Here is a 20,318-nt window from a genome sequence, read left to right as displayed (position 1 = left end):
TACTCTGGGTGGGACCCCAAAAGACCCGTGCGCAACACACTTTCCCCAAAAGACGCCTCCTCCAGCACCTGCACATCCAAGCGGTAATGTTTGGTAAAAGTGTGAAGAGAAGACCACATTGCTGCACGACAAATCTCCTGCGTAGAAAGCAGATGACACGCCGCCCATGAGCTTGCCTGCGCCCTAGTGGAATGCGCTCTCAACACCTCTGGCACCAACCGGCCCTTACAGATGTAAGCCAAAGCTATTGCCTCTTTTAACCATCGTGCAATAGTGCTCTTGGAAGCCTTATTTCCCTTCTTTGATCCACTGAAGTACAAACAGATTGAAAGACATTTGTCACTTTAAGATATCATAAAAGAATTTGCTGCATCTTCAATAAGTGAAGCTCCCTCGCCATAGGAGCATCCGGTGACAAATTCGGAAAGGCTGGTAGCTCAATCACCTGGTTAAGGTGAAAGGAAGAAACCACCTTAGGCCAAAAAGGAAAGAACCATATGTAAAGAAAACCCCCTCCTCTGAAAAGCACAGGCAAGGGTCCCTGTACAACCAAAACAGCCTTCAGGGTTAAGTCCTTTAAAGAAGTCTTCCTAACTGGTTGAAAGGGGGGACCACACAGCATCTAAAGAACCATATTAAGATTCCATGTTGGACAAATCTTCAGGACCAGAGATCACAGATGGTTTGCCCCTTGAGGAAACAAACCGCATCCAGATGAGACACTAACAGTCTTCCATGCATCCTCTCTCGAAGAGACCCTAAGGCTGCCACCTGAACCTGAAGGGAACTATAGGCCAAACCCTTAGCCAAGCCGCTTTGCAAAAGGCCAGAATCTGTGGAACGTCCACCTTCAAAGGTTGCACATTGTTCCACAGACACCATGATTCAAACACTTTCCACACTGACATAAGTCAATGACGTGGAAGGCCTCCTTGCCCAAAGCAAAATTGCAATCATTGCCTCTCAAAAGCCTAGCCACTAGACAGAATCGATCCTCCCGGTCTGAAAATATGGATCCCTGCCGTGACAACCCTGACAGATGGTACCGTCCACTGCTAGACGAAAAAGATCTGGAAACCACGGCCAGCACGACCACTCAGATGCCACCAGAATTATCCTGTCTGGGTGAAGCTTGAAGCACCGCGGCACTCGACCTGTGAGAAGCCACATTTGAAACACATATAGCGTGTCTGCCATGGTTGAATGAGAGTGTCGATGCACTCTGATTCGACCTCCCTCTTCCACTGAAAAATCGATCCATCTTCACATTTCCTGGAGTTGCCATAAGGTCCACTGTTGGTCTGCCCCCACCTGGCCTGAATCAAGGTGAAAGCCTCAAACAATTTCCACTCTCCCAGATCCTGATGCTGTCTGCTGAGGAAGTCCACCTGAATGTTGTCCACTAGCCAATGGGAAGCAGCTATTCTTACCAGATGTTTCTCTGCGCAAACAACCAGTTCTTGCACCACCAGTGCTACTAGACGACTCTTCGATCCGCCCTGATGCTTGATGTATACCACTGTCGTCACATCGTCCGAGAACACTTGTACTGACTTGGCCTGAATGAGTGGAAGAAATGCCAACCAGGCTTCGCACACTGCCCTGGTTTTCAGCCGACTGATGGACCTGTTACCTCCTTTACAACTACTGACCCTGTGCTGATTTTCCTTGACAAATCGCCCAACCAGAGAGGTTGACATTTGTGGTCACCACCACACAGTCTGGCACTTCCAGATCCATTCCTTTCACCAGATTGTGCTGAGACCGCCACATTGAAAGACGACCTGGTCTCCTCTGGCAATGGCAAAGGAAGGTGAAATTCCTTTGAAAGTGGATTCCAACAGGATAAGAGTCTCCTCTGCAGAGGACGCATGTGAGCAAAGGCCCATGGAAACAATTCCAGCATAGAAGCAATGGAATCCAGGACCTGCAAGTCATTCCAGACCCTGAGAATCGACAGAAAGCAGCTGAAGGATCTGACTCTGCAACTTGACTACCCTTTCCATAGTCAAAAACACCTTCCCTAACTGGGTATCTGAACGTGCACCCAGATATTCCAATGACTGGGCCGGCTTCAAATGACTCTTTGCCAGATTCATCACCCAGTCCAACAAATCCAGGAGTTGCAGGGCCCACTGGACTGAACGCCAACACTTCACTTCCGACTTCGCCCATACCAGCCAATTGTCCAGGTATGGGTGCACCAGGATACCTTCCTTCATGACCGTCTCTGCCACTATCATTACCTTTGTGAATGTGTGCAGCACTGTCTCCAACCTAAGGGAAGGACCCAAAATTAGAAACCTTGAAAGGACTGCTGCCCACCTGACAGACCTAAAAACACCACACGTCTCTAACCTGGACCAGTGGTGGAAATGTCTGCTTGACAATCTCCTAGTCCTCTAGCAATCTATTCCCTTTGGAATCACACCAAACTGCTGCTTCCCTTAAAAGAAGATTACACAGCTGCATCTTAGACCACAGATCCACCAGGTTGTCCTTGAAGGAGAGATTACCAAGCTGCATTCAAAACCACAAATCCGCAGGATCCTCCGAGCCGCCATAATGGAAACCATATTTCTGGCTGACGGCCGCACCAAAACATACAGGACATCTGCCCCACAGGGCACACGTGCTTAAACCTAGTTGTCTGCACGTTCAGCTAACACAAATTGCAGGCCGAAAACACAAGGTTGATACCCTAAACAGTCTCCTCAAAAGGACCTCCAACTCCTGATCCTGAACACCCTACAGTGCTGTTGCCCTGTCTCCAGAATGGTTGCCCTCTTGGACCCTGGCACACCACATCCATCTTCGGAAAACTTCCCGAGTTCCAAGGACTCCTCCAGCCAGGGAAACCGGCTTGCTAAGGTCATAGCCACCTTCAGACCAGCCTCAGAAGAAGCCCATTCAAGGGCAATGAGCTTCTTCCATTTCTTTGAGCCCTCCAGAATAGGCTTCCTTGCCCAGGTTCTCACGCATGACTCCAGTCCCCAGTACCCCTAGAACAAGGGGAATGATAAGAAGTAGCTCTTTATTAGGGATGTCATCTGTATCAGGACCATCCCCAGCTGGTACTCCCGCAGGAAACAATGCCTGGATGGTCTTGTGGCCCCTCTCGTGGGCCCTCCTGGAGACAGACTCCCTTGGGGACCATCCCCACCGGAAACAACCAAAGTCTCCAAAAACGAACCAGACGGGTGTCCCAGCTCGAGACATCCAAGGAATCCACCCAGATTATGTGGACGTGTCTGCTTTTGGCATCTTAGCTGAGATATGGGACCCCTGTGAGGCTGCTCATTTATTTGATGCTTCCTTCTATGCACTAAAACTTCTATAGAGCAAAAGGGCAAAATTTGAGGAAAACTCCTCAGACTCAATGGATTCCTTGCCCACTGAGGACCTCTGGTTCCTTCAAGTCCTCCCTAGCATGAAACTTCACTGGGGTCTGGGAACGAGGGAAGAGTAACTTCCAAGCTGATGCTCCACAGGCATTCAAAATGTCCACCCATCCCTTCTGACCCCTCCAGAATGAAACCAGACGCCCAGGTGCGCCGCTTGATAACCATGCCTCCCACAGAGGTTCCTCTCCCACAGGAGGCACAGACAGCTCATCATGAGACCTTATTGAGGTGTGAACACCTCAAGCCACAGGCCCTGCCACGTTCCTGTGCTGAGCGGATGACGCTGTGCTGTCACCATGGTTGGCACCAAAAATAGGACGGAGGGGGAAGGGAGAGTAACTCCCTAGCTACTGCTCCCTGTGCAGTCAACATGGCCACCATCCCCTTCAATCCCCCCCTGGGACCTCCTGGACGGGATCAGACGGACGGGCGCAGCTTATGGCCTCCGTGCCTCCCGCAGCACAGCACACTACGAGGCCTTACTGGGGCATGATAGCTTTAAACTACAGGCCCTGCACACTCTCCCGCGCTGAGTAGGAGGTGCTATGCTGCTGCGGCCAGTGACAAATATCGGACAGAGGCAAAAGGGAGAGTAACTCACTAGTTGCTGCTCTACAAGCAGACATACTGGGTCAGAATAAGGGTCCATCAAGCCCAGCATCCTGTTTCCAACAGTGGCCAATCCAGGCCATAAGAACCTGGCAAGTACTCAAAAACTAAGTCTATTCCATGTTACCATTGCTAATGGCAGTGGCTATTCTCTAAGTGAACTTAATAGCAGGTAATGGACTTCTCCTCCAAGAACTTATCCAATCCTTTTTTAAACACAGCTATACTAACTGCACTAACCACATACTCTGGCAACAAATTCCAGAATTTAATTGTGCATTGAGTGAAAAAGAACTTTCTCCGATTAGTTTTAAATGTGCCCCATGCTAACTTCATGGAGTGCCCCCTAGTCTTTCTACTATCCAAAGAGTAAATAACCGATTCACATCTACCCGTTCTAGACCTCTCATGATTTTAAACATCTCTATCATATCCCCCGTCAGCCGTCTCTTCTCCAAGGTGAAAAGTCCTAACCTCTTTAGTCTTTCCTCATAGGGGAGCTGTTCCATTCCCTTTATCATTTTGGTAGCCCTTCTCTGTACCTTCTCCATCGCAATAACAACTTTTTTGAGATGCGGTGACCAGAATTGTACACAATATTCAAGGTGCGGTCTCACCATGGAGCGCTACAGAGGCATTATGACATTTTCGTTTTATTCACCATTCCCTTTCTAATAATTCCCAACATGGTTTGCTTTTTTGACTGCCGCAGCACACTGAACTGATGATTTCAATGTGTTATCCACTATGGCCACCATCCTCTCTGACCCCCCCCCCCCCCCCCCCCCCCCCCTCGGTCCTGAACAGGATCAGATGGCTGGGTGCAGCACTTGTTAAGTGTGCCTTCCACGGAGGACCCTTTCCCTCCAGTGGCACAGACAGCATACAAGGAGAACTTATTGAGGCGCGATCGCCTCCAAGAATCGGCCCTGCACACTTTCCCTTGCTGAGTGGAAGGTGTGCTCCTGTGGCTGGCGCTAAAAATAGCCTAATAGCTGTTCGCTCCATCATCGCTCCTCCTGATACTGCTGACTTGGTGAAATTCCCTCTCACCCCCTGCCACGATCACTGGTGGGAGTAAAGCTACCCAAGCCATCCCAGCCTTTTTTTTTTTAAACTACTTAACAGAGCAGCAACCAAAGGGAAAAGTAACAAAAAAGAATACTTCCTTGCTTCTCATTGCTCCTGGCTGCTAGCTGAGGGCGAGAGACCTCAGAGGGCATAAGAACCAGGACCCCTGGCTTTCCCTCCCTCTGGAAGAAGAGGGCCGAGGCAGAACAGGGATTACCAATGCCCCGCTCGCCCTGCTCTACCCAATGGATGGCTCACAAAGGAACCTAACACCTCGGGGAGCCTCCTCTTTATTCTCTTCTTCCAAGAAGTTAAGAAACTGCTATATATTTTTTAAATAAAGTCCAGACTGCAGGTTTGCACCTCTACCATCTGCTGAGACAGAGAAATACTGAGCACTGCAGGTGGCACTCTCAGTTATGTAGCAGTGCCTCAAAGTTTTGTTCTTTGCCTCCATCTGTTGTTAGGGATGCATTAACCCACTTGTCTAGGCTGATCTGTGGTACAAACAGGAACTTTAATTTCTTTTATGTTATTAAAAGGTTTCTTTTCTTGTCCATGAGGTATGGTTCTTTTATGTTAAGACAACACACAGACAACTACTTCTACCTATATGGCAGTTTCCTGTACGTACCAGGATCAGTCCAGATGGTGGGTTATGTCCCCCGTCCAGCGGATGGAGGCAGACAAGGCTTCGAAGGGTGCTGCTATAAGAACATGTGCACCCTCACTAGGAGCTCAGTATATCTCTGACTCCAGCAGATGTGAGTAAGGGAACCTGGTGCTTCCCCTCCATGAAGGATCTTTCTTTTTCTTTCATTTGGTTTGTTATCCTCAGGCTGGCTCAAGGTGTTTTGTAAAAGTTAGAGCTGTCAGAAAGTTTTTGTTGGAAAAAAAAAAAAGTAAGAGGAAGGTGGACAGTTCCTCTCACAGAGCTTGCAGGCAGGGCTGCTTTCAGTCTCTCCCTCCCTCTCCCTCTCTCTGGGGTAAGTGTTGATTTTTGTTTCCTTGTAAAGTTTTCTTTTTCAGCTGTAGTTGCTCCTGTTGGGGGAAAGCTGGTGGTGCCAGCCTCTTCCCCCCCCGCTGCCGCAGGTTGCCCCGCAGCCCCGCAATGTTTCATTCCCCGGGGCCGCTGCAGCAGGGAGAGGCATTCCCCTGCTGTTCCGAGGGCACCCGGGGGAGTGTAGGAGTGCTTCCCCGTTCTCCCGCGGCATTTTCGCTCCTCTCCGGCCCCCCCTGCGGCTTGTCCCTCCCCCTCCCCGGGCTGCCTGTCTGCATGCTGCGGCCGTCCTGCTGCTCTGCCTGCGGCGAGCTGGGGTTGAGGCTCTCTCGGGAGGGGGTCTGTTCCGGGTGCCTCCCTGGTGGGGAGGGCACCTCTGGGCTGCTGGACCACTCTTCTCGCCGCGGCTCAGCTCGCTCCGGGGGCTGGCCCCTTCGCCGCTATCGGCGGGAACGGCAGCCATTTTGATTTCTTCCGATCCTCCACAGCAGCCATCAGGGGAGGAAAGAGAGGACTCTGATGGGGGAGGCCCACCGATTCTCGCTCCGATTGGGACCCCAGGGTCCCCCGGATGTGTCACCCATCTCCCCCCCCCCCCCACCCCGGGGTCCCCCCACCTTTTTTCCCCGGAGTTCATTGTGCTGATGCACAATGCTTATTTACAGCGCCTGGAGGTTCCTAGGGCGCCCAGCCCGGGCCCGCCTCCCCCCAAGGTGCCCAGGCTCTGCAGGGGACCCCGGGCTCAGTGGGGGGGGGGGGGGGGGGCGCGGAGCCCTCCCACGGGGCTTCCTGGGTCCACTTCGCGCCCCTCTCGCTGGGGGGGGGGGGGTGATCTGCCCCGGATCCTGGGGGGGGGGGAATCCCCCGTATCCTCCAGATGACCCGACCTCGGAGACACAACTGGAGTGCAATGACCCGCGGGTCCTACGCATCTTTCGGAAGGAGGAGCTTGAGGACCTTATCCCGCAGATCCTCCAGGAGTTGGACCTCGACCCTCCACCAGAGCTGCCAGCGCCCCCGGTCCCAGTTGTCACCTCTTCGGCCAGGAAGGGGGACCTGCTCTTAGCCGGTCTGCGTCCTCGCTCCCGGCCTTTTCCCACTCATCCCACCTTTCTACAATTGTTAGCTCGGGAGTGGGATACTCCCGAGACATCCCTTAGGGTCGGACGCGCCATGGACAAACTGTATCCGCTCCCGGAGGATTTCCTGGAGTTGATTAAGGTCCCGAGGGTGGACTCGGCGGTGTCGGCGGTGACAAGATGATGACCATACCAGTGACGGGTGGCACAGCCCTGCGTGATACTCAGGATAGGAAACTGGAAGTCTACCTCAGGCGGGTATTTGAGGTCTCGGCTTTGGGGATGCGCGCCACTATCTGCAGCTCCCTGGTGCAGACAGTAAGCCTCCGCTGGGTTCAACAGCTACTGACTTCCCAGGATTTGCCAGCCGAGGAAGCAAGACAGGCGGACCGGCTAGAGCCTTGTATGATTTGTTCCGTGTCCTGGCGCGATCCATGGTCTCCGCAGTTTCAGCATGCCGCCTCCTATGGCTTCGCAACCGGTCGGCGGATACCTCCTCCAAGTCCAGTCTTGGGTCTCTTCCTTTCAAGGGCAAGTTCCTCTTCAGTGAAGACCTCGACCAGATCATCAAATCTCTGGGGGAGAACTCAGTCCACAAGCTGCCAGAGGACAGACAGTGGAATTTCAGGACTTTTACTCCTTCCAGATCCCGCTCCCGGGCGCAGAGTTGCTACCGCAGCTACTAGAAGCAGGGGCCCCGGACCCCGTCTTCCAGATCACAGTCCTGGCCCCGTCCCTTTCGCGGTCCCAGGCCCGCTCGGGAAGGGACGATCAGGGGGCCTCGTCCAAGCCCACTCAATAATGCCGTGCCTGCCCACTCCTCGATGCCGCGGATCGGAGGACGAATTTTTCACTTTTACGAGGAGTGGGCTCGCATCACTTTGGACCAGTGGGTCCTAGACATCTTAAAGAACGGCTACGTTTGGAGTTTGCCCGCCACCCGAGGGACAGGTTTCTCTTCTCGCCTTGCAGATCGAGCCTCAAGAGACTGGCGGTGCAACAGACCTTGGACAGGCTCCTGAGCCTTGGGGCCATTGCGCCCATCCCCTTCGGAAAGGTGGGCTCGGGCCATTATTCCGTTTACTTCGTCGTGCCCAAGAAGGATGGCTCCTTCCGCCCAATTCTGGATCTCAAGGAGATCAACAAGTCCCTAAGGGTCCTCCGTTTCCGCATGGAGACCCTGCGCTCCGTGATTGCTGCGGTACATCAAAGGGAATTCCTTGCCTCCCTCGACCTGACGGAGGCTTATCTCCACATCCCCATTCTGAAGGCACATTACAGGTTTCTCCGCTTCAAGATCTTGAACCGGCACTATCAGTTCCAAGCTCTCCCCTTCGGTCTAGCGACCGCCCCGCAGACATTCACGAAAATCATGGTGGTGGTTGCAGCTACTCTGAGGCGGGAGGGGGTCCTAGTTCATCCCTACCTGGACGACTGGCTCATCCGGGCGAAGTCCTTCTCACAGGGCCAGTCGGCGGTCTCCAGGGTGGTTCACCTTCTACGGTCCCTGGGCTGGGTGGTGAATTTTGCCAAGAGCTCTCTCACCCCTTCGCAAAACTTGGATTTTTTGGGAGCGCACTTCGACACGCTTCAGGGCAAGGTCTTTCTACGTCCGGACAAGGCTCAATCACTCTGGGACCAAGTACAGCGTTTTTCTGTGTTACCGGATCCCACGTCTTGGGACTATCTGCAGGTCCTGGGGTCCATGGCCTCCACGATCGATCTTGTCCCATGGGCCTTTGCACACTTCCGCCCCCTGCAAGCGTCCCTTCTCTCTCGTTGGAAACCAGTCTCTCAGGATTACCAGTGGGTGCTTCCGCTTCCTCTGTCTGTCAAGGACAGCCTGCATTGGTGGCTGGAGCCGCGTCATCAGGCCCAAGGGGTATCTCTAGAGACACCGGATTGGGTGGTGATCACCACCGATGCCAGCCTGTCCGGCTGGGGGGTCAGTATGCCACCGGAGTTCAGCACAGAGGCTGTGGACAAAGGAACAAGCGGCTTGGCCGATAAATCGCCTGGAATCAAGGGCGGTGCGTCTGGCCCTCATGCACTTCTTACCCTTGCTACGGAATCGAGTGGTGAGGGTCCTATCGGACAACTCGACGACCGTAGCATATATCAATTGCCAAGGAGGCACAAAGAGCCGGCACATGGCGCGCGAAGCCACCTTCCTAACGTCGTGGGCAGAGAAGCATCTAGCGCGCCTGGCAGCGTCGCACATCGTGGGCGTAGACAACATTCAGGCAGACTACGTGAGTCGTCAGCAACTGGACCCCGGGGAGTGGTCCCTCTCCGAAGCCATGCATCTCCTTCGTCATCGCTGGGGGATGCCACGTCTGGACCTCATGGCGACTTCCCTCAACACCAAAGCAACTCGGTTCTTCAACTGCCGGCGAGAGCGCGGTGCGGAAGGAGTGGACGCTCTAGTGCTCCCCTGGCCGGACCATTTTCTACTCTACGTTTTTCCCCCCTGGCCCCTAGTGGGCAAGGTCCTTCGGAGAACAGAACTTCATCGGGGGCCCGTCATTCTGGAGGCCCCCGAGTGGCCATGGCGTCCTTGGTTTGAAGATCTCCTCCATCTGGCAGTGGATGGCCTGATACGGTTGGACCATCTTCCGCGATTGCTTCATCAGGGACCGGTATTTTTTGACCAGGCAGAACGCTTCTGTCTTGCGGCCTGGCTTTTGAATGGTGCCGCCTCCGCCGCAAAGGATACCCCGATGCAGTAGTCTCAACTCTCCTCAGGGCACGGAAAACCTCGACGTCGGCTACCTATGTGCGGGTCTGGAAGGTCTTTGAGGGTTGGTGCACAGCGCATGATACCCATACCTCAAGGGCCTCCATCCCTCAGATTCTGGCATTCCTTCAAGACAGTTTGGATAAAGGACTCTCCTACAATTCCTTGAGAGTTCAGGTCACTGCCCTGGGCTCGCTTCTTCAGTACGCTACTCATTCATCTCTCTTGGGACAGCCGGATATCGCCCGTTTCCTTAAAAGGGCGAAACATTTGCGGCCTCCGGTCAGGGATCCGTTCCCTTCCTGGAGCTTTAACTTGGTACTCAGGTCCCTGGCGGGGCCCCCCCTTCGAGCCCCAACGAAACGCCACCATTAAGGATATCACGCTCAAGACTGTCTTCCTGGTGGCCATAAGTTCCGCTCGCCGCATCTCGGAACTTCAAGCGCTTTCCTGCAGAGAACCCTATCTCCGGTTCACAGACTCCGGGGTTTCGCTACACACAGTGCCCTCCTTTCTACCCAAAGTCGTCTCGTCTTTCCACCTGAATCAGACGGTCGAGCTTCCAGCCTTCCCGGTGGGGGAATTGGGTCACCTTTGTTCTCTGGATGTCAAGCATGTTCTTCTTCGCTATTTGGAGGTCACAAATGAATTTCGAGTCTCTGACCACTTGTTTGTATTGTGGTCGGGACCAAGGAAGGGTTCCCAAGCTTCGAAGACGACAATTGCAAGATGGCTTAAGGAAGCCATAGTTACAGCATACCTAGATGCGGGTAGGCATCCTCCTCGGGGGATCAAGGCACACTCTCTCCGTTCTCAGGCAGCATCCTGGGCTGAAGTACAGTCCGTCTCCTCCCAGGAGATCTGCCGTGCGGCGACCTGGAAGTCTCTGCATACCTTCGCTCGGCATTACCGTTTGCATTTGCCGTCATCGTCGGCCTCTGGATGTTTTGGCGACCAAGTCATTCGAGCAGGGCTTTCAAGGGCCCACCCGGTGTAGGGAAGCTTTGGTACATCCCACCGTCTGGACTGATCCTGGTACGTACAGGGAAAAGAAAATTACTTCTTACCTGCTAATTTTCGATCCTGTAGTACCAAGGATCAGTCCAGACGCCCACCTCTCGATTATGGGGTTCTCTCTTCTGGGGTACTTCCTTCCCTGCTCGATCCACTCACCGCACGCTGTTTGTCGTTATGGTTTATGCTCGTCTTCTGGAGATTAGTTCAACTCACGAGCCTGTTGGTTGGTTTTGCTCTGCAAGTTTCAGTTCTATGGCTTTCATTGCCTCAGTTGGAATTTGTTTCATGTAAGTTACACTTGATCCAGCCTTGATGCGTTTTTTTCTTTTTGGCTTTGATATTCTCTATACTGAGCTCCTAGTGAGGGTGCACATGTTCTTATAGCAGCACCCTTCGAAGCCTTGTCTGACTCCATCTGCTGGACGGGGGACATAACCCGTCTGGACTGATCCTTGGTACTACAGGAACGAAAATTAGCAGGTAAGAAGTAAGTTTCTTCTCACTTTCTTCTGTGTTTTCCAAGTAAATGAATATTAAAATTGGAAGAAATACATATATATTTTGTAAGTCAGGTCAGTTGAAAGATTTTCTTAATAAAAGGTGGGTTTGGGCTTATTAGATAGTCAAGTATGTGTGTGCGTGTCTCCTAACTCCTTTTCATTTCTAAATGGATAAATCGATCTGAAGTACACCTTGTGAAAGTCCGTTCTTGGAAGGGATGGGGGCAAGACGTCTTATGTACCCTTTCATAATTGGTGAGTAATTTATGGAGGGCAAAGTCTGTAATCTGTCCATGGGAAACAATTTCAATACATTATCTCTCAAGAATCACTGGTCCTATTCTTACAAAATTATATACCTGGCAAATGGGTCTTTAATTAGGATGATTGTGGTATTGGTAACTTCTTAGCTACCGATTGTTTACATGATAACAGTGGATTCCATCATTATGGTTTCTACCATGTATCATTTCTTATGAAATTGTCTCTTTCCTTGCACTTCAGTTTGTAATCATTCTAAGCCTGATAAGTATTAATTCTGAATACTCTGTATACTGCTTTGTATGCTAGAATATATTTCTAAATGTTTGCATATGGAAAGTTTTGATTAAGACTTGAGATTTTTTTTTTTTTTACACATCTTGATAATATTGCATGCAAATGAATTAAGTCTAGATTATCATGCTTTCTACTGGTTTTCTTAATTCAAAGTATATTCTTGTTTTTTAAACTTTTTTTCCTATAGTTATATATAAAAAAAATCTCTTGGTCTGTCTTAATGATTTACATCTAATTTACTAGTGCTCATGCTCTCTCATTTAGACCTGCTTTCCATTATTTAAAAGCTGCTTTTTGGCTTTAACAACATCTTTCAAAGCATCATTTAGCCATGCTAGCAGTAGTTTGGTTTTCATTGACATATTAACTTAGGGAATAGATTTTATCTGGGCTTCCATGATAGTGTTTTTAAACAATTCCCACATATATGGCCAACATATGTTTCCACCTTCAAAAAAGAGCATCTCTATTAATAAGATCGGTTTAAAAACATAAGATGGTGGAGAAATACATAGATGTCATTTGGGAGAACCTTTACAGGAATTAGTGGATTTTTTTTTTTTTTTTTAATGGATTAACATGTTGGCTAGTAATCTGAAATTTACTATGGAACACAATCAGACCACTTTACTATTTTTGGACATCAACATCAGTAGGGATAGTGATAAATTTAGGACTATTTTCCAGAAGCCAACAGAACACAATTTGCTAAATTTTAGTAGTTTTCACCTGCGTTCATTAAGACTTAAAACAAGTCAATTCCTAAGGATTCAGCGTCTTTGCTTTATTGATTATGAATTTAAGATACAAGCACAGTTTCTTAAAGAAAGGCTTTTACAGCGAAGGTATCCTATACCATGCATTAAAAAAGCATACAAAAGGGCATGGAATGTGAACAGATAATTATTATCATATAACTCTCAGCAGGAGGAATCACACTGAATGTGTGTTACGGTATTCAAACATCTCGTGACATTATTAAAATAATCAAGAGTTAAACATATTAAAAATACATGAAGTATTAAAAGAATTGCAGTGCTTTGCATATACCCATAACAAAATAATTTATTTTATTTATTTATTATTTTTACTATACCGGCTTTCATGACATGGATCACATCAAACCAGTTTACATTTAACAAAGTGTGCAAGATAAGAGATAACTCAAACAACTTTAACAAGAGCATTGTAAGGAGAGTGACAGTTACAATAAAACAGGGAAATAAATAACTGGGACTTGGAGGTGAGAAGAGGGGGATTTAACTTACAGCAACTTATTTACAAGGTTACAAGATTGAGTCCGATTAAATGTGATTTGTATAGTAAATGATAGTGTTAATAATGTGAAGGTAATAATGTGTTAGTAATAATCAAGGAATGTGTTACACAAGCAGTGTTATTGGAACCTGAAACAAAGATACGACAACCAATGGGTCACACTTCCTGCGGGGCATGTGCTTATCAACAGGCAGTAATAGGCACCGTGTGGGAGGTATCTCACAGATTGCTAAAGGTTCTGCTAAGGCACAGGACTGATTGTTTATCCTCATTGGTAGTGTATGCTATAATTCGCCCATGTACGCTAGTGTACACAGGGCATACCATGCGAATGACAAAGATACTTCTGAATGAGCATAAAGCTGCATCACGATAGGTACAACGTTGTGTTGATGAGGATCACAATTATGCATATTTGAAGTGGTTAGTAGTGGATGAGGTGCAAATTTCTTTGAGGTGGTAACAGGGAATACATTCTACATAATGGATAAATAAATTGAATACTGTTCGACCTATGGGAATGAAGGAAGTAGAGTGGTATTCATTGATGTGAGAGTGTTCAATAATATTTATTCAACCAATGGACTATGAATATGTATCAAGTTATGACAGGTTATGCAATGAACTTTGTGGTTTACTATTTTTAACAGATGGGAGCATTGACCAATCACCAGTAGTTACATAGTTACATAGTGTGCAAAGATGGGCTGGAAGCATTTTTAAGCAATGGCTGTTTTTTAGAAACACTAATTGAAAAAAGCTTATCCCCTGATGCAGGAAGTCCTTCTGAAACACGGACTGTGTTGGGATTCCATGTCTATAATAAGATTTAAGTGTCATTTTTTTCAAAATTTTGATACAAGCTCTATGTGACAATATGTTAGACTAAGATGGAGAACGGTGCACTTGAAAAATGTTACTTACATATTAAAAAATGATTTAAAAAAATCTTTTAAAGAGCAGACACTTCAGGACAGATGATCATTCAAGGGCGAGAAAGAGAAAGCTCATTCAACTGAAAGTTGTGTGAGCACTGAGCCCATTTTCCATGAAGGTCCAACAGTGGAAGAATCTTAAATGTTCTCTCTCCAGTGACTATATAAAATGTGATTGCAATACGATCACTATGTTAATTTATATTTAGATCACCTTTTTTGTACCAAAGTACTGATAAGCAACCCCACTACTGTTACCTCTTACACCTGGGTCCTGTGTTCCACTGTTAAATAGATCTAAAGTAGCTCCCTCCTCTCACTGATTTTGGACCAACTGCTTCAAGATATGGTCACTTATGATATTCAGAACTTAAACTCCCTAGCATGCCCTAATGAAATATTCAGCCAATTGATATTGGGATAAATAAAATCTATTATTGGGCGTTTCCATTTTTACCACCCTGTCTAGTCTTAGCATTTCAGTGTTTCACCATTCTGGTCAGGTGGCTGTAATGTACACCACTGCTAAACACTCCCCTCAGCATGCATGGAATTTCTATTCATAGAAATTTTGGAGTTCAGTCTGTTTCCTGTTATCCTTTTTGACTATTAATTTTGGCGAAATTCTGGCAAAAAAAAATTAAAAATTATGCGCATAAAAACTTAAAATTCTGCAAGCTTTATATTGGTCAAAATAATTTACATGACAGTCTAAGTAATTATATTTTAAATTAATACAGAAAAAAGTTATTACTTAGAGATGTAGAATTTTAAATATTTTGAGCAGAATTTTTCTAGAAATTCACTGTAAGAGTGTCCCTTCCACTCGCTCTCCCTACTCCCCTGGCCACTTTGTCCTCTCAGGCCCCAACTCCTCCACCTGCCAGTATCTCTTCCCTCCACTTCTAGGCTCAACCCCTTCCACTCTATCGCCAGTCCCAGAGTTTGACCCCATTCTCAGTACTGCCCCTCACACAGGCTCCCTCTGTCCCTCTCTCTCTGACACACATGCAGCCTCTCTCTAGTACACATACACACCCCCTCATACAGACTTCCCTCACTCTCTTGCACACACACACATCCCCTTATACAGGGTCTCTCTCTCTTGCATACAAATGCACACAAGCTCCCTTTCTCTCACATACACCCTCGCACAGACTACCTATGTCTCTCTCTCACGCATTCCTTCACACAGGCACTCTCTCACAAAGGCTAGTACCCTCACACACATGGTCCCTTTTTCATACAAACTAGCTCCCAATCTCTCACACACATACATGTTCCTTCACAATCTCCTCATATAGGCTCCCTTTCTCTGGCACCCACATTCAATTACCCCTTCCCTGCTCTCTCACACCCTCCTCTTCCCACTCTTTCCCCTCCTCTCTCACACCCCTCACACACACACACACATTCACCCTCACCGGGACCTTCATCTTTGCTGCGAGCGGAACACACTCCGTTCGCGGCACATGGGGGCCTTAATTTTTGCGGCGAACGGCACACGTCCCGCGGCACTGGGGGCTTTCATTTTCGCTGCGAATGATGTGCCGGGGACTTCCATCTTCGCCACGAGTGGAGCGTGTTGCGCGGCGCGCCGGGGCCTTCATCTTCACACGCTCTGTTCGCAGCATGCTAAGGTCTCCTCTGCTATTTTCTGTGAGAATTGCCAAATTCTGCGAGGAAAATGGCAATTCTGCGCAGAGGGGGAATTCTGCGCAAATTCTGCGCTCTGCAGTAGTGCAGAATTCCCCCAAGACCGGACTATGCCATCCTTAACATATGGTGTCACCTCACAACTGCTCTGTTATTTCAATATATTTTGTACTCTGTCCCTACTGGTTAACCTTTATTCACCAGGTCGCAGATGCCTAGTATGTCTGTATGAATTTTTAGTACAATACATTTTCTTTCAGTCTTTAAACTCCTGACATTTGCATACAAACACTACTTTTTCAGGATATGCTAATTTCCTTAATAGTATCCTTTGAAGAGACCGCATGACGAATCATGCACTCCTCAGCAACTGTCTGCTTTCCCCCCCCAAAGATCTATTTTAAAAAACTTTCTTCGTTTCCTAAATTTTCCTGTTTCAAGGTTATCAGATACTAAATTATTAAAAAAATATCTTGGTGAAGTCTTATCTATTTCTTCTGTAAAAAATGATTTCTAAAATGTATTATATTCCAAGTCTACGATTAGGTCAGAAAGATGGGAAAAAGAGTTGGACATATTGCAAGGGGATAGTCCTAATTTGACCTCTTTTTTTGGAGGCTTCCATTGATGATATACCCACCAGAGCTACGGTCCTAGTATCATTTTGTAGTGAACAAGAAAAACTTAGTGCGTCAAATATTTTAAAAATCAAGATGTTCTGTTCTTTGTGGTCAAAAAATGCAAATATTTCCCGACGTTGCTAGAAGCACCCAGTTGAGGAGGAAACAATTTTTGTTATTAAAGCCAAGAATTTTATCACTGGGGGCAGTATTTTTCTTAAAATTCCCCTGCAAATATCTTGTTACGTATCGGAAGAACAAGGTTATATTTCAAGATCCTTCCCACCTTGAGACATTTCTAGTGGATCAGGGGATGTGACAATGAGTAATATAATATGATTGCTGTGTAAAGTATATACAATATTTAGTTTCTCTCTCATTGCTGTAATTGTTACAGATTTCTTTTTAACCTTTTTCAGTTTTGCCTGATAAACCTCCCAAAGATTTGGGGACTAGTCTAGTGGAATGTTTTTGGTGAATATGGATAATGTTTTAGTTTTGCTTAAATTCCAATATGTTTGGCTTTTATGGATATTTTCAATGTATTTTGTTAAAATCCAATAAAATATTAATAAAAAACCCCAAATACTTTCTCCTTTTTCAGTTAGTGCTAGCAACTGGATTCCATTCTAGTTGAGGAGGAGCTCATCCCATTGAAATAGGCTGCCCATTCCCCAAAATATTCCCCAGGTCTTAATAAAACTAAAGCCCTCTTCCCTGCACGGAACATTCAAGAGATCATCTTGCCGCTGGTGTCCTGCATTTGAGAATGCTACTCTGGAAGTCCTGAATTTTATAGTCTCCTAAATTTGCAACATCCTCCTTTCTATACCTTAAAATAATTTACATAAGCTCAAAACACTGAAGTACTAGTTATCTTGGCATTTTCTATTGTGTACTCTATTTTAAAGGCAAACAATCTAAATATTATAATTTCTTATAGAATTCCAGCCTGTGATTTGAATGCTCTAAATGTTTTAGCATAATTGTAGATCCAAAAGGATCTACAATTATGCTAAAATTATGCTAAAAAAAAAACAAACCCTACCCTCCCTCCCTCCCCTTGCCCTGCCCCCCTGCCTATCCTCCCCCACCTCTCCCTCCCCCTCTTTAGTTATTGCTCCTTTGGTTCATTTTGTATTCTGATTTTTGTTTCTGTTTTTTAATGTTATATTGTTATATTGTTTTATTGTATTTCCCGCCTGAGTTCTCTGTAAACCGGCATGATGTGTTCCACGATTGTCGGTAAATAAAAAGTTAATAAATAAATAAAAAGTTAACAAATAAATAAATAAATAAATAAAAGGTCAAATTTGTACCTACACTTTCAATTTGGCTGAACAAACATTTTACTATTAAGGGATTAAAATGTATTCTTCTGTGTCCTGTGCAGTATATTTAAGAACACATGTTAATTAATACCAATAAAACTGATACTTGCGCAGTTCTCTAACTATATACATGTTATTGTATTATGGCTTATAATCAATGTGTTTTGAATAAAAATTATATTGGAAAAAAAAAAACTGATACTCCTACCGCCAGTTCCATGGTTCAGTGCAATGCTCCCAGGGCCTGCTAAGATGCTGTAGAAGTAGTTTCGAGCACTCCAAAGAAAAATACGGGAAGAAAGGGCCTCACTCATCATGCAACAGCAACACTTGATTAGCTAAGAACTCTTGTGCCAGATTCTAGAGCAGTGGTTCCCAAACCTGTCCTGGGAGACCCCCAGCCAGTCAGGTTTTCAGGATATCCACAATGAATATGCATGAGATAGATCTACATGCACTGGAGGCATATTCATTGTGGATATCCTGAAACCCTGACTGGTTGCAGGTCCCCCAGGACAGATTTGGGAACCAGTGTTCTAGAGAAATAAATGCCTTTCAGCCACAGGAATTCCTCTGTTATGACTAGGACAGAATTTAAAGTATTGAAGAGTGGTAGGAGGCAAGAACACCGAGTAGCTGTACACAAAAGCCCATGGCAACACAACCCTAGAAAAGCATCAAATTTAACTCATGCAGCGCATGTGCTGATTTTTTGACATTACCACTAGCATGGACCAATCTGATCAAGTAAGCTTGGCAAAACCATAACCCATGTTCAAAACAGCTGCTCCCAGGAAAACTGCTGAGGAGCTGATGAAAGAATTTAAAAAAATGTTGAAGACTAAACAGTAAAATATTTAAATTACATTGTTGTGTATACTTTGAAAGAGCATAGGTGAGTACAGTTATCTTTAAAAAGAACCACCTAGTACAGTATATTGTTTTAAAAGAGCACTGCTTATCAACTAGGCCAAGATGCTCTACTGTTTGCCAGTCAGGTCTTACTTGTGCCTGTAAGGTGGCGATCTGTTTCTCCAAGTTTTTTCTAGCTTCCTCCTCCTCTTCCTGCTGCTCCTGAAGATTGTTCTTCTCTTCCTCCAACTGCCGGATTCTGCTGCTCATGTTTAGCTTCTGTCTGGTCTCTTCCTGCAGAAGCTCCTGTTATAGAAACAATATTTGTAAATAATTAATTGGTACATTCCAGTCTCCATTTCCCTTTCCTGGTCCATGTGCTGGAACTTACACAGCACAGCTCTAGGGCCACTAAATCAACAGCAATAATTTTAGTTCAGGTTTACTGCAAATTATATTGGCGCTTAATTCATCTATTCCATGCCCTTGATAAAAGCTCCAGAGACAGATTCAAACTCCCTTTCCATTTACCCATCACTTGTCACATGCTGAAAAACGTCAAGCAACGTGAACAGTGGATTTAACTTTTTGACATGAAAAATCCCTATCCCAACAAGATGCAGAAGGGGAAAGGCTTTAAACTATGTGCTCCTTGAGAACAAGCCCATAGTGTCTTGTTTGAAAGCTCAAATGAAAATCATGCTACGCAACAGAAATATTCAGAAAATGTTATGTATAGCATTCAAATCAAAAGCAGGACGATAATGCATACATGGAGAAATTACTACTTACCTGATAATTTCCTTAGTACATACAGGAATCCAAAACCAGTGGATTATGCATCTCTACCAGCAGATGGAGACTGAGCAAAGCTGACATCACAGTATATATACACCTGCAGTGTCATCAACCTGCCAGTATTCTCTGCAAAAAGTAACTGGACAAACTAATGAAACTTTATTATTAACAGATAACCAATCCAGCACTCAGCCAACAGGAAAACACTGAGCTCAGACAAAGTGTAACACTAATCTAGGAACTGGATTGACATCAGTACTCCCTGGAACACAGGAGGACCATAGCACAACCATTCCATGAAGTTAGCAAGTAGCACGTAGCACATTTAAGACTAATCAGAGAAAATTCTTTTTCACTCAATACTCAATAAAGTTCTGGAATTTGTTGCCAGAGGACGTGGTTAGTGCAGTCAGTGTAGCTGGGTTCAAAAAAAGGTTTGGATAAGTTCTTGGAGGAGAAGTCCATTAACAGCTATTAATCAAGTTTACTTAGGGAATAGCCACTGCTATTAATTGCATCAGTAGCATGGGGTCTTCTTGGTGTTTGGATAATTGCCAGGTTCTTGTGGCCTGGTTTGGCCTCTGTTGGAAACAGGATGCTGGGCTTGATGGACCCTTGGTCTGACCCAGCATGGCAATTTCTTATGTTCATTCAGTGGCCAAGGATGGGAAGTTGGATTCATCTGTCTCTAAGGAAATTATCAGGTAAGTAGTAATTTCTCCTCTCTGAGCGTACAGCCAGGTGAATCCAAAGCCAGTGGGATGTACCAAAGCTATTCCCAAATAGGGTGGGAGGCTGTCCGCGGTCCACTTAAAACAGCACATGCGAAAGCTGCATCCTACTGGGTCTGCACAGGGTCTGCACATCCAAGCT

At 46.5% G+C, this 20,318-nt stretch overlaps 1 protein-coding gene across 1 annotated transcript in view; it reads right to left on the bottom strand.

Annotated features, from left to right (window-relative positions):
- LOC115082090 (myosin-10-like) overlaps window positions 1–20,318 on the bottom strand; it is a gene marked incomplete at its 5' end in the record, with an annotated part of 159,599 nt that overhangs the window by 63,502 nt on the left and 75,779 nt on the right. The window contains 1 exon segment of the mRNA XM_029586357.1: window positions 18,801–18,953. Within this exon segment, the coding sequence (XP_029442217.1) occupies window positions 18,801–18,953 (153 nt within the window).

Source organism: Rhinatrema bivittatum, unplaced genomic scaffold (assembly GCF_901001135.1).
Source record: "Rhinatrema bivittatum unplaced genomic scaffold, aRhiBiv1.1, whole genome shotgun sequence".
NCBI lineage: Eukaryota > Metazoa > Chordata > Amphibia > Gymnophiona > Rhinatrematidae > Rhinatrema > Rhinatrema bivittatum.
This window is presented reverse-complemented; position numbering and strand designations above follow the sequence as displayed.